At 37.3% G+C, this 12,418-nt stretch overlaps 1 protein-coding gene and 1 pseudogene across 2 annotated transcripts; both read left to right on the top strand.

Moving 5' to 3' along the window:
* Positions 1-832: 832 nt before the first annotated feature.
* On the top strand, positions 833-12,411 carry LOC134801161 (uncharacterized). 2 transcript variants are annotated; one of them, XM_063773704.1, is made up of 7 exons: positions 833-1,051; positions 2,717-2,880; positions 3,362-3,469; positions 6,193-6,288; positions 7,533-7,724; positions 8,892-10,387; positions 11,983-12,411. In XM_063773704.1, the coding sequence occupies exons 1-6, from the start codon at positions 1,009-1,011 to the stop codon at positions 8,961-8,963; spliced, it is 675 nt and encodes a 224-aa protein (XP_063629774.1). In that variant the 5' UTR covers positions 833-1,008; the 3' UTR covers positions 8,964-10,387; positions 11,983-12,411. The 2 variants fall into 2 exon arrangements, with proteins under 2 accessions (XP_063629774.1, XP_063629775.1); XM_063773705.1 differs by having other exon boundaries at positions 8,892-10,027; positions 11,983-12,408.
* Positions 10,396-11,029, top strand: LOC134801320 (uncharacterized; annotated as a pseudogene).
* Positions 12,412-12,418: the final 7 nt, after the last annotated feature.

The raw sequence follows: 12,418 nt of genomic DNA on the forward strand, positions 1-12,418 counted from the left end.
ACTTAACAGACAACAAATTTGACACAGAAATAACATAAATAAACTTTAAAATAGATCCCCAGTTAGTTTCAATTTTGACAATGGGTGCGACCTACTCGGTCGGTGTATTAAATACGCCGACCGACCGGTAGCTTGCGGGAAAACCATATAATTCTAGCTTTATTTAAATCTCAAATAAAAATTCATTATACGTCACAATTCGATACCTCAGTCTACGTGCCATCCAATCGTAATCGCTTGCTGTGACAATCGATTTGCGTTAGTTACATCTCTATATACGTCAGTCATAATGTGTCAAATACCGCAAATAATGTTATTTACACTATAGTGATATTTATCATAGTATATTTATTTAAAAATAATTTATTTAGGTACTTAATAAATATATATTCATAATAATGAGGCATGAAGCCCCCTCCAGACTATGCGCGAGTGTGGAGTCGATTTCGCTGTCTGCGAAAATCTACTCACACTCGCGTTCGCGGCTTCGCCCGCGATTCACGTGGATAGTCTGGAGGGGGCTTTACACGTGCGAAGTACGAGTGACCGAAGGAGTACCGAATAGTTTCACCGGTTTCACCATTTGACAGATGAGATATTTAGATTGTTCCGATTGTTCCGATTGTGCGATCAAAGATCAAAGTTTTAATATTCGGAAAAGAGCTCTTTTTTAACTAATAACTATTAAATACTTATAAGTGTTTACTGCAAACGATATATTTTGTTATTTTAAAAACGTTTCAAATAAACTAAATGATAAATTTAACGTAATAAACATCACTGCATTTTAAATAATGGCGCTATTCAAATGTCAACAAATTCGAGCTTCTGGTTGGTACAATGCGTTGCCACCCCTCTTAATTATTGGTCGATATTAAAACACGAGGAGCCCCGATACGATCCTCGGCTAAATTCGTTTCGACGCCGTGTAGCACCTAGCCGTAGGTATATTATTGTGTGGCTTGCTTTCCTCTGCATCGCGGGAGAAAATTCACTGACTTCAAGAAAATGGCAGACATCAGCAAGGAAGAACTTGAAAAAGAGATCGCAAGTAAGTTCATTATCTTAAAGAAGCTATTTTATACATTTTTCGTTCAAAATCTAGACTTCACAAGTATTTTGAGCTGAAAAAGTGCTAGGTTACAGACTTGCCCGGGCACCTCGTAATGGCTTCCTACATTGTTCAAAGGAACTTATTTTTCACTTCCTTCTTATTGAAATATCTCTGATAGTAAAAGGATTGACCGAAAATGTTTCAAGTGAAAGTTGTTAGACATTATTGTGCGGACTTTTCCGGCTATTCGCCTTTATTTTAGGCTTCCTAAATAAGCTTGCCCACTGGTGGTTTATTTTTGTACAACGCGTAACTTGCATCATGATGCTCCACGTATGTAGCGCTGCAATGGCGGCCTATTTGCATTAGCTTGTTTTACAAAATGGTGCGCACTACCATACGGAGCAGTTTTTACTTGAAACATTTCATTTGAAATGCTTTATTTTATAAAATATTGGTTATTTTTTGTGAAATAAGTTGATGTTTTGTCATTTCTGTAGTCGGCCATTGTTACGTTCCGAATCGCTCATCGATCGTTTATTCGACGCAGTCTGCTCGTGATAAGTATGCATTCTTAATTTTCACCGGCTTCCGACACTTCCGTGTTGCTCGAAGAGCATTTCGGAATTTGGAACGAATTTGATAATTTGAAACAAAGTTGTATGATTATTTTTATCTTTGACTTGTTTGTAAGAGTTGTAAGCTTGTTATCGGAGAATTTTAATGGCATTTGTTCTTACATTGTTATAGTTAAGTTAGCTTAGTAAGCAAAGACACAACAAAAACCTATTAGAGTTAGACCAAGATAAGTCCGCAACTATTTTGATAGCACACGCAGTGCAAGTGTTATTTTAAACGTCAAACTTTTATGAAATTATGACGAAAAAATACCGCTTGCACTGTGTACGTTATCAAAATCGTTGCAAACTTTCTTGGTCTAACTCTAAAGTATCTCGCATCCATAAGGTCCATGTTTTTTTTTTCAATTGAATTTGAACTATTGTATATCAGGCAACAAGATAGGTTTATCATAGGCGACTAGAGTTTGTCGAAAGTGCATGGACAATTAGACAGGTATTTGAAATCGAAATCTTCTTTCTTTCTTCTAAAAACCTCTAAGTAAGAAGATTACACTTTTTGGCCTCTCTATAATTTGTAAAATTACCTACTTCATTTTAAAAATAAATAAGGATAAAGACCTCATATCATAAAGTATTTTTTTTAGAGAGAAAAATCATTTATTTACAAACAAGATATATACAGTGATTTTGACTAAAAGAAATTAATAACTAGCTTAAATCTAAAATAGGCCCTTGAGGTATTGTACCAAGGATGCTGGCGGCATTTCCTCTCTGTATCACAACGCTGCTATTACTTTCGGCACAAGTGGGGATGGCGATACTGCTCTCTGTGCCTGCGGTCAAGAAGCTCAGACTATAGAGCACATCATTCAGTGTTGCCCTCTACACTCTTTCTCAGGCTCTCCGGAAGATCTGTTTAAGTTAACATCTGATGCAATCAAGTGGATCGGGTCTCTGAATGTGGACTTATAATTATAGTTATGTAGCTATCTATTGTAAAAATGTTTATGTACCTGTTTGTATACGCCATACGATTAAATAAAAAAAAATGCTGATAAAGTATTATTTCCATCACCTGCAGAGATCCTTGAAAATGCGAACCTGGCCAACACATCATCCAAGAAGGTGCGTCAGAAGCTAGAGAAGAGCTTCGACTGTGACCTGAGTGAGAAGAGGAAGCTGATTGACCAGCTGGTCATGGACTATGTTAATAGCAAGGAAGATGATGGCTCCGCAGAGGAGGAGGTAAGGACAACCTGTATATTATTGTATGTCATGATATAGGCGGCAAACAAGGAGACAGATTGACCAATGGTAAGCAGTTACTGTCACCCTTAAACACCTGCAGCACCAGAGGGGTTGCAAGTGCGTTTCCGGCCTTTAATATGGGATGACATTCTTTTCTTGGTGGTCATAATAAAATAAAAATAAAAAAGCCTTTTATTCTAAGCACTTTGAATAAACCTTGTTAAGTTACATATTGCATTTCAATAACAATTCTTTGATAAATTAGTTTTAAGTAATATTGTTGTGTGCATTAGACCCCTTCTGGGTGAAGGCCTTCTCCATCGATTTCCTCTTGTCTCTGTCCTTTGCTATTTGGATCCAGTTTAGTCCCGCGGGTGGTCTGGTTTGGCCATAGATATAGAATAATACCTAATGCACTCTATAGGTCTTTGGTGCCTGAAAACAAGAATATATTTCCTAAGGTTTTTATTTTAATCAGGAGGAAGAAGAAGAAGTGGAAAAGAAGCCCGCAAAGCGAGCACCGCCCAAGGCCAAGAAACGCAAGGAGACCTCTGAAGATGACGGCTCTGGCAGCGACTCTGATGAGGTACAAACAGCAACACTTACCTGCCCATCGGTGGACCTTATTACAAAAGGCATAAGGTCCACCAATGGACAGTAAATTGAAGATAAAGATAAAAGATGTTTATTCGTGACGATCACAAAAATGTACGAACATGTACAGTCAACTACAGCAAGGAAAGAAGAGATCAATAAGTGTGCATCACAAAATGGACCCAACTCAGCATAAAGCCAGCGCTGGTCTTCCGTAGGGCCCATTCGGTGATGCCACAACAGATAACACAAAAAGATACATATTAAAACATTGCAAAAGATACATCATCATCATCATCATAGGCCTTTCAGTCTATTGCAGACTATACAAACTGTGTCAGGCAGGGCGACAACGTTTTTCATGGCTGTATAAGCCAATACGGGAGCGGCAACCACGACCGCAAAACAGGCAGGTGTAGTGTGCCCGTAGCGAACAGATGTCGGGCTGATGACGCTTGGCTCGCTTACTTGCGAGTGTCTTAAATAGGGCTTGCAAATATTCGAAACTTCCAGGTATTCGAATATTCGACTTTTACTGACTAGATATTCGAATATTCGAATAATTATTCGAATATTTAAAAAAAATAAGAAAAGGAACGAAAAATCAAAAGCTTTTTTCACATATTGCTAAAATTAATGATATTTTGCAGAAATCCACTTATTGACTAGATTTTATCATCCTACTCTGAAATACCCACGTTTATAAAAGCAAGTAAGTACCTAAAACGCAAAAATTAGACATTTTCAATATTTCTTGATAAAACTTTTTATTATAAATGCGTCGTTGCGTGAATTAATATAACTTTAACCATCCAAACACGTATGTAAGAGAGAAAACATTTTAGTAGTAGGTAATCACTAACCATTTTCTGATTTAAATTAACTTCTTGTCGTTAAGAAGCCTGTAAAATGGCCTTTAATTCCATTGTATTTTGAATCTTTATTGACTTTATTAGTCTTGGCAAGTTTAGTTTTGATTCCTAATGGTCGGCTGTTATATAATAAGTTATATAATTGGTATTGGAATATTTAAGGGAAAAAGTTGGCTGACTACGGGGTGGATTATTCGTTAGCTAAAGGTGCATGGTTAGATTACCTAGTTCGGTAGGTTTGGTATGATCAAATTTGTGAATTGCGATAAAGGGCAAGGTTTAGACTTCGAATATTCGCTTAAGGTACGCTTTTACTCAATAAACAAAATGATCCTTTATCTTAAAACTTACGTAAAGTTACTTGTACCTAGAAAAAGCATTAGCCGCACCGTAATAAAACATACTTTTTGATTTCGTTTCCTTTTGAAATTGAGTTAGGTTCTTAGGTTTAACTGTATTCATGAAGCCTATTGAGAGGAATACAGTAAAAACATTATTTCCTTCGCATTTGGGTACCTACGGTTCCTCATTCACTGTTAATACCCGGCAAAATACACAGAAACTGTAACTATAACGGATGAAAATAGATTTTACCTAGTAATAAAAAATATTCGAATATTCGAAACCTGAGCGGCCGAATATTCGAATATCAAAACAGGTCGAATATTCGACATATTCGAATATTCGAATTGCAAGCCCTAGTCTTAAACCAAGCGTCATCGTGGATTTTGCGACCATCGAACACCAGTTTGCGCCACTTATCTCTGTCCTCGGCAAGCTCCTCCCATTTATGAACCGGGATGTTGAAGGAGTGCATGTCTCGCTTGGCGCAGTCCTTATGCCGTAGCATCGGCCGACCGATACTTCTTTTGGCGTCAGCTATGGCGCCAAGCAAAACACGTCGCGGCAAACGAGAAGGTTGCATTCGATGCACATGCCCCAGCCAGCGTAAGCGTCTCTGCTTTAGCAGCGCAAAGAGGCTGGGCAGCTGAGCAATCGCAAGGACCCTCTCGTTTGTGACCCTCTCCTTCCAACATATGCCCAATATGTTCCGGATGCAGCGCATGTGGAAAGCGTTGAGACGACGTTCATGCTTGGCGTACGATGTCCAGGTCTCAGCCCCGTACAAGAGTATGCTCAGGATGCACGTTTGATAGAAAAGATACACAGATACACAAATTGATAACAGTGTGGGCGTTGGTAAGAGCACAGACAATAGAACCTAAAGACGTGGCTTTGAGCAATTATTTCGGCAACCGATGTTGCCGCAAATACAGGATTGCGGGGGACGCGGTAAGCTATAATTCGTATTTTTTAGCATTAGAAATAAGATAAACAATCTTGACGCGTCTTTTAATTGAAAAACACGTTTTAAAAATAAGTCACGGCAGATATGTAACAATTATGAATCTAATACGATCATTTATATTCTTCTGCTTTCATAAGTAATAGTTACTGATTATTAAAAAGCGTTTTTCAATTAAAAGACATGTCAAGATCGCTTACCTTCTTTCTAATGCTAAAAAAAACGAACTATAGTCCCGCGCCGTGATTGGTCCGTTCAAAGTCACGTGGGCGTCGTACAAAAATGTCTGCCAAACGTGACGCGTTGAATAATTAGGTAAATAAAATTCCAAATTCAAAAGCGCAGAAATTGCCTTGGGTCTTACGAGGCTATTGGCGGAGTTCAGTATATACCAAATAAAACTACCAATCTAGGTGTTCTACTTTTTACTTGTTAAAATCACCTCATCATTCAATTGTGGTACGATAGCTATCCATCTCTTGTTGAACTTTATTAATAAAAAAATTATGTTATATTTTTTATTGTTTATGTTTTCAGAAACCAGCGCCAAAGAAGAAGGGCCGCAAGAAGAAGGGATCCGATGATGATGATGACTGGGGCAAGAAGAAAGAGAAGGTGCCTAAGGCTAAGAAGGTAATTATATACTTACAACAAATAGAATATGTAGGTAAAAGATCTCTAAACAATATCATTAAGAGCCCATCAACGTGCACACTAGCGCCACTGCTAAATAATCGTGATTATTTAAATTTAACGAAAGCTATTTAAAAAGCCCATGAACGGTTCCGTAGCAGCAAGTAACATAATAAAATTGCGGTTTACGATTTATGACGTACCTATTAAAAAAAAACTACTTACTAGATCTCGTTCAAACCAATTTTCGGTGGCAGTTTGCATGGTAATGTACATCATATATTTTTTTTAGTTTTATCATTCTCTTATTTTAGAAGTTACAGGGGGGGACACATTTTACCACTTTGAAAGTGTCTCTCGCGCAAACTATTCAGTATAGAAAAAAAAAGATATTAGAAACCTCAATATCATTTTTGAAGACCTATCCATAGATACCCCAAACGTCTGGGTTTGATGAAAAAACATTTTTTGAGTTTCAGTTCTAAGTATGGGGAACCCCCAAAATTTTTTTTTTTTTTTTTTTTCTATTTTTGTGTGAAAATCTTAATGCGGTTCACAGAATACATCTACTTACCAAGTTTCAACAGTATAGTTTTTATAGTTTCGGAAAAAAGTGGCTGTGACATACGGACGGACAGACAGACATGACGAATCCATAAGGGTTCCGTTTTTTACCATTTGGCTACGGAACCCTAGAAAGGGGGCGCTACGTACTGTAGTTTGTATTTAACTTATTTAAGTACCTTTTGAATACATCAAACTAGTTTTTTATGTTGCTGTATTCGTCGATCTATGAACTCAAAACAAAAACGACCGTTTTAGCTTTGGACGCATAGATTGACGAATCCAGCAACATAAAAACTAGTTTGATGTATTCAAAAGGTACTCAAATACAAAATACAGTACGTAGCGGCCCCCTTTCTTAAATACCTATCGATAAATTTTGATAATCACGATTATTAAATTTAGCAGTGGCGCTAGTGTGCACGTTGATGGCCTCTTAACCTTTTGGACGCCAATGACCGATATATCCGCACCGCAGGTTCAACGCCAAAGACCGATTAATCGGTCACAGACCACAGAGCAACATAGACCTACGTGCATATGCATAAAGTTCAATTTCAGTTTTGACACTTCGGTGACGTGGCGTCTGAGTGACAGCTTTTGTGTTTGACACGGCGTCGAAAAGGTTAATAATTTAGCAATGTTCATGAAGAAAACTAAATATATATACTTTTTTCTAGGCTGGAGGTCGCGGTAAAGGCGGCGGTTACACCCGCGCCTACAAACTGTCCCCGGCGCTCGCTGATCTCATGGGGGAAGACGAAATGCCACGACATGAAGTAGTGAAACGGGTCTGGGCCATGATCAAAGAGAAGAATCTGTATGACCCTAATAACAAGCAGTTTGCCATCTGCGATGACGCTTTGTACAAGGTATGAATTAACATTAACATACAGTGGCGTTCAAAAGTGCATGGATATATTATGTCGACCGTAATGCCTTAATATTACGGTTGAAATATCTCCATGCACTTTTGAACGCCAGTGTACATAACTCTTTATTAACACACGAAAACAAAGAAACAGTACAAGAGTAGGTCGAAGACCTCAACAGATATGGGACTTAACTATAATGCATTCCATAAGTTTACTGAAACAGTTGACTTGACACATTGTCTCATCAAGTGAGTTTCAAGGCTTAGGCCAGGGACTGGACGCAAGCGTCGCGGCGAGCGGCAAATCAAAGCCACTGATATACATATCATACACGTATTACCTGCTTTTATTTGCCACGCGCCGCTTGGGTCCGGCCCGCGGCCTTAAACTTATGGAATAAGACGAAATACACACTAGCCCACAGCAAGTAAGAGACTTGAAGACTGATGGAGCTATTTATAAACGTCTGCAGAATCTTTTTATATCTATATACAGTGTGGAAAGATAAGTCGGGCCCTGGAGGGAAACTACCTTAAATCCTTAAGTTGGCTCATTTTACTTAAAGGAGACATTCCTTTATTTTTAAAAAGAAACAAAACTTCAAAGATTTATCTTTTTTTCTTCAATTTGGCTTGTCTAAAAAATCTTGAGTACTAAAGATGTATTATATTTTATGGATATTTTATACGACAGACGAGTGTAAGACCTAATGTTTCTTGGAGAAATGTTATCATTAACATTAACTGTATCGACTAATAGAATAAAATTGCGAGTGTTTATTATTTGGAATTTTTAGTTGGTTCGAGTCCCTGGCGAGGGAAGCGAGTTTTAGAAAATCTTTGAATGCAGTTTTGTTTGTTTTTAAAAAATAAAGGAATGTCTCCTTTAAGTAAAATGACCCAGCTTAAGGATTTAAAGTAGTTTCCCTCCAGGGCCCAACTTATCTTTCCACACTGTATATAAATGGTTTTCACTCCTCGCAAATTTTAGCAAGGTGGATTCTGCCAATGTCGAGGTGTAGACTTTTGACTTGTGACTTTGTGAGAAGAGAATCTTGTGTCGAATCTTACAAGCCATTGATTATCGCTTGTCTGTGTCCGGTATTTAGATATTAGTGTTTAGTTGCAAGAGGCAAATGTAACATATTTATTTTTATTATTGCAGGTAATCGGAACGAAACGCTTCAGAACTTTTGGTATGATGAAATATTTGAAGACGCACTTCTTGGATGAGTAATGTAAGTTAACTAAATGTATCTATTAAGGATAACTCACACTCATCAACAATTTTCAACCTTTTCACTCTGTCGAGTGATAAAATTCAGTTTATGTCCCTATAACGAAAGTAAAAATAAAATAAAGGCCAGTATAATTCACTAATTATAAACTTGTATTGGAGGTTTTACATACAGTCAAAAATAATACGCATACGACGCTTCCAAAATGATCTGCACAAACTCTATTTTTCCAAAGATTGATGCTTGTGCAGATATTTTTGATCGTGTCTGATGACTATTTAAAAGTAGTTTTTTTTAATGGACGAGTGTGTTGTTCCTTGTTGGCATAAATGATTCCTAAAAATGCCATTAAGTCATTTAGTTCTTTATGCATTTATCATGTAATTTGATAAATATAATGTCGCGTTTACAATGATCCAAAAATCAATTTAAAAAAATTTGCGTATCAATGTGACGCGCCCTTAGATTTATTTGACATTTGCCAAATGTCATTGTTGCTTGTGTTTAACTTTTTGACAGCTAAGTTTAATTTTAATTATAAGTTAATCCATTAAAGAAATTGCAGACGTAAAAGCATTGTTGTGAATTTGTTTCAAATAGAAAAAATTATAGTTTGTGCCATCCACAAAGACGCGCCCCACTATTTCTTGATTTAAAGGAGGGGATTGGTTTTAGACAAGAGCGGTTAGCTGCAATGAGTATTATAATCACTACGTTTTCTCCATTTTCAAGTCCTATTAGTTGTAAATTGTTGAGCAATACACTTTTTGTTGGCCGCGACACTCGTGAAATCTAGTGTCAAGTAGCGGTACTGATAAATCCGCTACTACGCTAGATGTCGACTACGAAAATAAGCAGTATTTTGGTTACAAGAATGTCAATGGGATTAGCCGTCTATGTATTATTAGTCTAATTATGCTACAACACGCTTTGCCACGGTTACAGACAGCCATACAAAAATATGTATATGCTACAATGAAATCACTAATATTTTACAAAAAGATCCCCAGGGTAAGGCAGTCGGTGAGAAACACATCCCTTTATTCTGTAATAGGAAACATCAGTGCAATAATGTATCTATGCCAAACTGAGGCCCTCACCAACAAGAGTGTGAAACTGGCTGAAGTTTTAGCTATATGCTACAATGAAATCACTATTTTTTTACAAAAAGATCCCCAGAGAAAGGCACTCACTGAGAAACAATCCTTTAATTACTTCTGTAATAGGAAACATCAGTGCAATAATGGATCTATGCAAAACAGGGGCCCTCACCGACAAGAGTGTGAAACAGGCTGAAGTTTTAGTTCTAAATATTGTCAGTTTTAGGAACAAAACGTTAGAAGAAATTAAATCACAGGAGTTAATCAATAGGCAGTCTGTGTGAAACACATTCCTTCAATTACTTCTGTAATAGGAAACAACAGTGCAATAATGGATCAAACAGGGGCCCTCACCGACAAGAATGTGAAACCGGCTGAAGTTTTAGCACTAAATATTGTAAATTTTAGGAAGAAAATGTTAGATGAATTAGAAGAAATCAAAAAACAGGAGTAAATCAAAAAGCAAGAGATAGAGGCACAGCAACAAGAAATGTCAAGGCAGAAGCATTTAGAAGTAAAAAAAGAACAACAATCTAAAGCAGCAGAGATTGCTCAAATTGAGATAACTTAAAAAATCACAACCAATGTGTTATTCTCAAACCAACTACAATTACTTCCGAGAATTAAAAAGCTTTTTAGATCAATATGAAAACCAATATAACGATTTACTTGTAAATATAATCATGAAAAAGTTCAGATTTGACTGCCAGATAGCTGTAAACACTCCGGTCAACATATCTTCTGTAAGTGGAATGCACATGAAAGAGAAATATGACAAACTTGCTTCTGCAAAAAGCATCTGAGAGGTGAGAAAGTGCAAGTTTTAGATACTTATGTCACAGCATCCTCAGGGACTCTATTACTGTACCGCTTTGTTGACAAAGAAGATAGTAAGGCAAGCAGACCTGCTAGTATCTAGTAATCTAAAGCATAGACTAATAATACTAGACCGCCAATCCCCTTGACATGACATGCTTGTAACCAAAACGCTGATAATTTTCGTAGTCGACATCTAGCGTCGAGTAGCGGATTAACAGTACAGCAACTTGACGCTAGATGTCGACTACGAAAATATGCAGTGTTTTAGTTACAAGCATGTCAAGGGGATTGGCGGTCCAGTATTATTAGCAGCTTTCCCTTTGACTGCAGTTACTCTGAGGCCCGTTTCTCAAAAGCTTGTAATACAAGCGGATGTCACTTATTGATAACTTGTTAGAAAGTCGACTAATTACACTTGTATTACAAGTTACAAGCTTTTGACAAACGGGCCCGGTCGCAGTTTCCAGAGTTTGGCAAACTCATAGAAGCCTACTGCCATAGGTTACGCCCATACTTGGTGCCAATGCAACCTCAAGAGGACAAACAGATAAGGATTTCTACCTGTGTAGAGGCTACACATGCAATGAGGTCGTAGAAAAGCAAGATACATTTTTAAAGAGAATGTCTGGCATATTTAAGCTAAGACGCGCAATTTGGATTGCTAAAACACCTGGATTTGTGAATGCTCCCAATCCTCATGGCCCTCGCCTGCTTGGGTTGGAAATGGCTGGCTTCCTTTACACATACAATGATGGTGTAGTAGAAAAACAAAAAACACTTTTAAAGAGTATGTTTGGCATATGCTAAGATGTGCAATTTAAATTGCTAAAACACCGCTATTTGTGGTTTCCAATCCTCATGTCCCACAGTTTGGTTGGCGGCGGCTGGACCTTTGTCAACCTAAACCTGAACCAGACGTGAGTGCAACTTTAATTCACGATTTCTTCAATGTGTGTGGCGCTGAATGGGAAGCAATTTTTTAAAGTAATAAGACTGATAAGCTCGGAATATCTTGCAATACTGAAGAATATATATGAAGGAGGCCTGAAGACTAGATTAGAAGGATTCTTCCAATTACTTCTGTAATAGGAAACATCAGGTGCAATAATGGATATATGCAAAACAGGGGCCCTCACTGACAAGAATGTGAAACAGGCTGAAGTTTTAGCTCTAAATATTGTAAATTCTAGGAAGAAAATATTAGATGAATTTGAAGTAATCAAAAAACGAGTAAATCAAAAAGCAAGAGATAGAGGCACGGCAACAAGAAATGACAAGGCAGAAGCAGTTAGAAGGAAAAAGAGAACAACAAGCTAAAGCAGCAGAGATTGCTCAAATTGAGAAAAGTTTAACTGAACAACTTAAAAAATCACAACCAATGTTTTATTCCCAAACCAACTACAATAACTTACAAAAGTGAAAAAAGCTTTTTAGATCAATATGAAGATATACTTGAAATTGTAAAAAAGTTCAGATTCGACTGGCAAAAAGCTGTAAACACTCCAGTCAATGCAATATCTTCTGTAAGTGGAATG

The sequence above is a fragment of the Cydia splendana genome, chromosome 21, assembly GCF_910591565.1.
Source record: "Cydia splendana chromosome 21, ilCydSple1.2, whole genome shotgun sequence".
NCBI lineage: Eukaryota > Metazoa > Arthropoda > Insecta > Lepidoptera > Tortricidae > Cydia > Cydia splendana.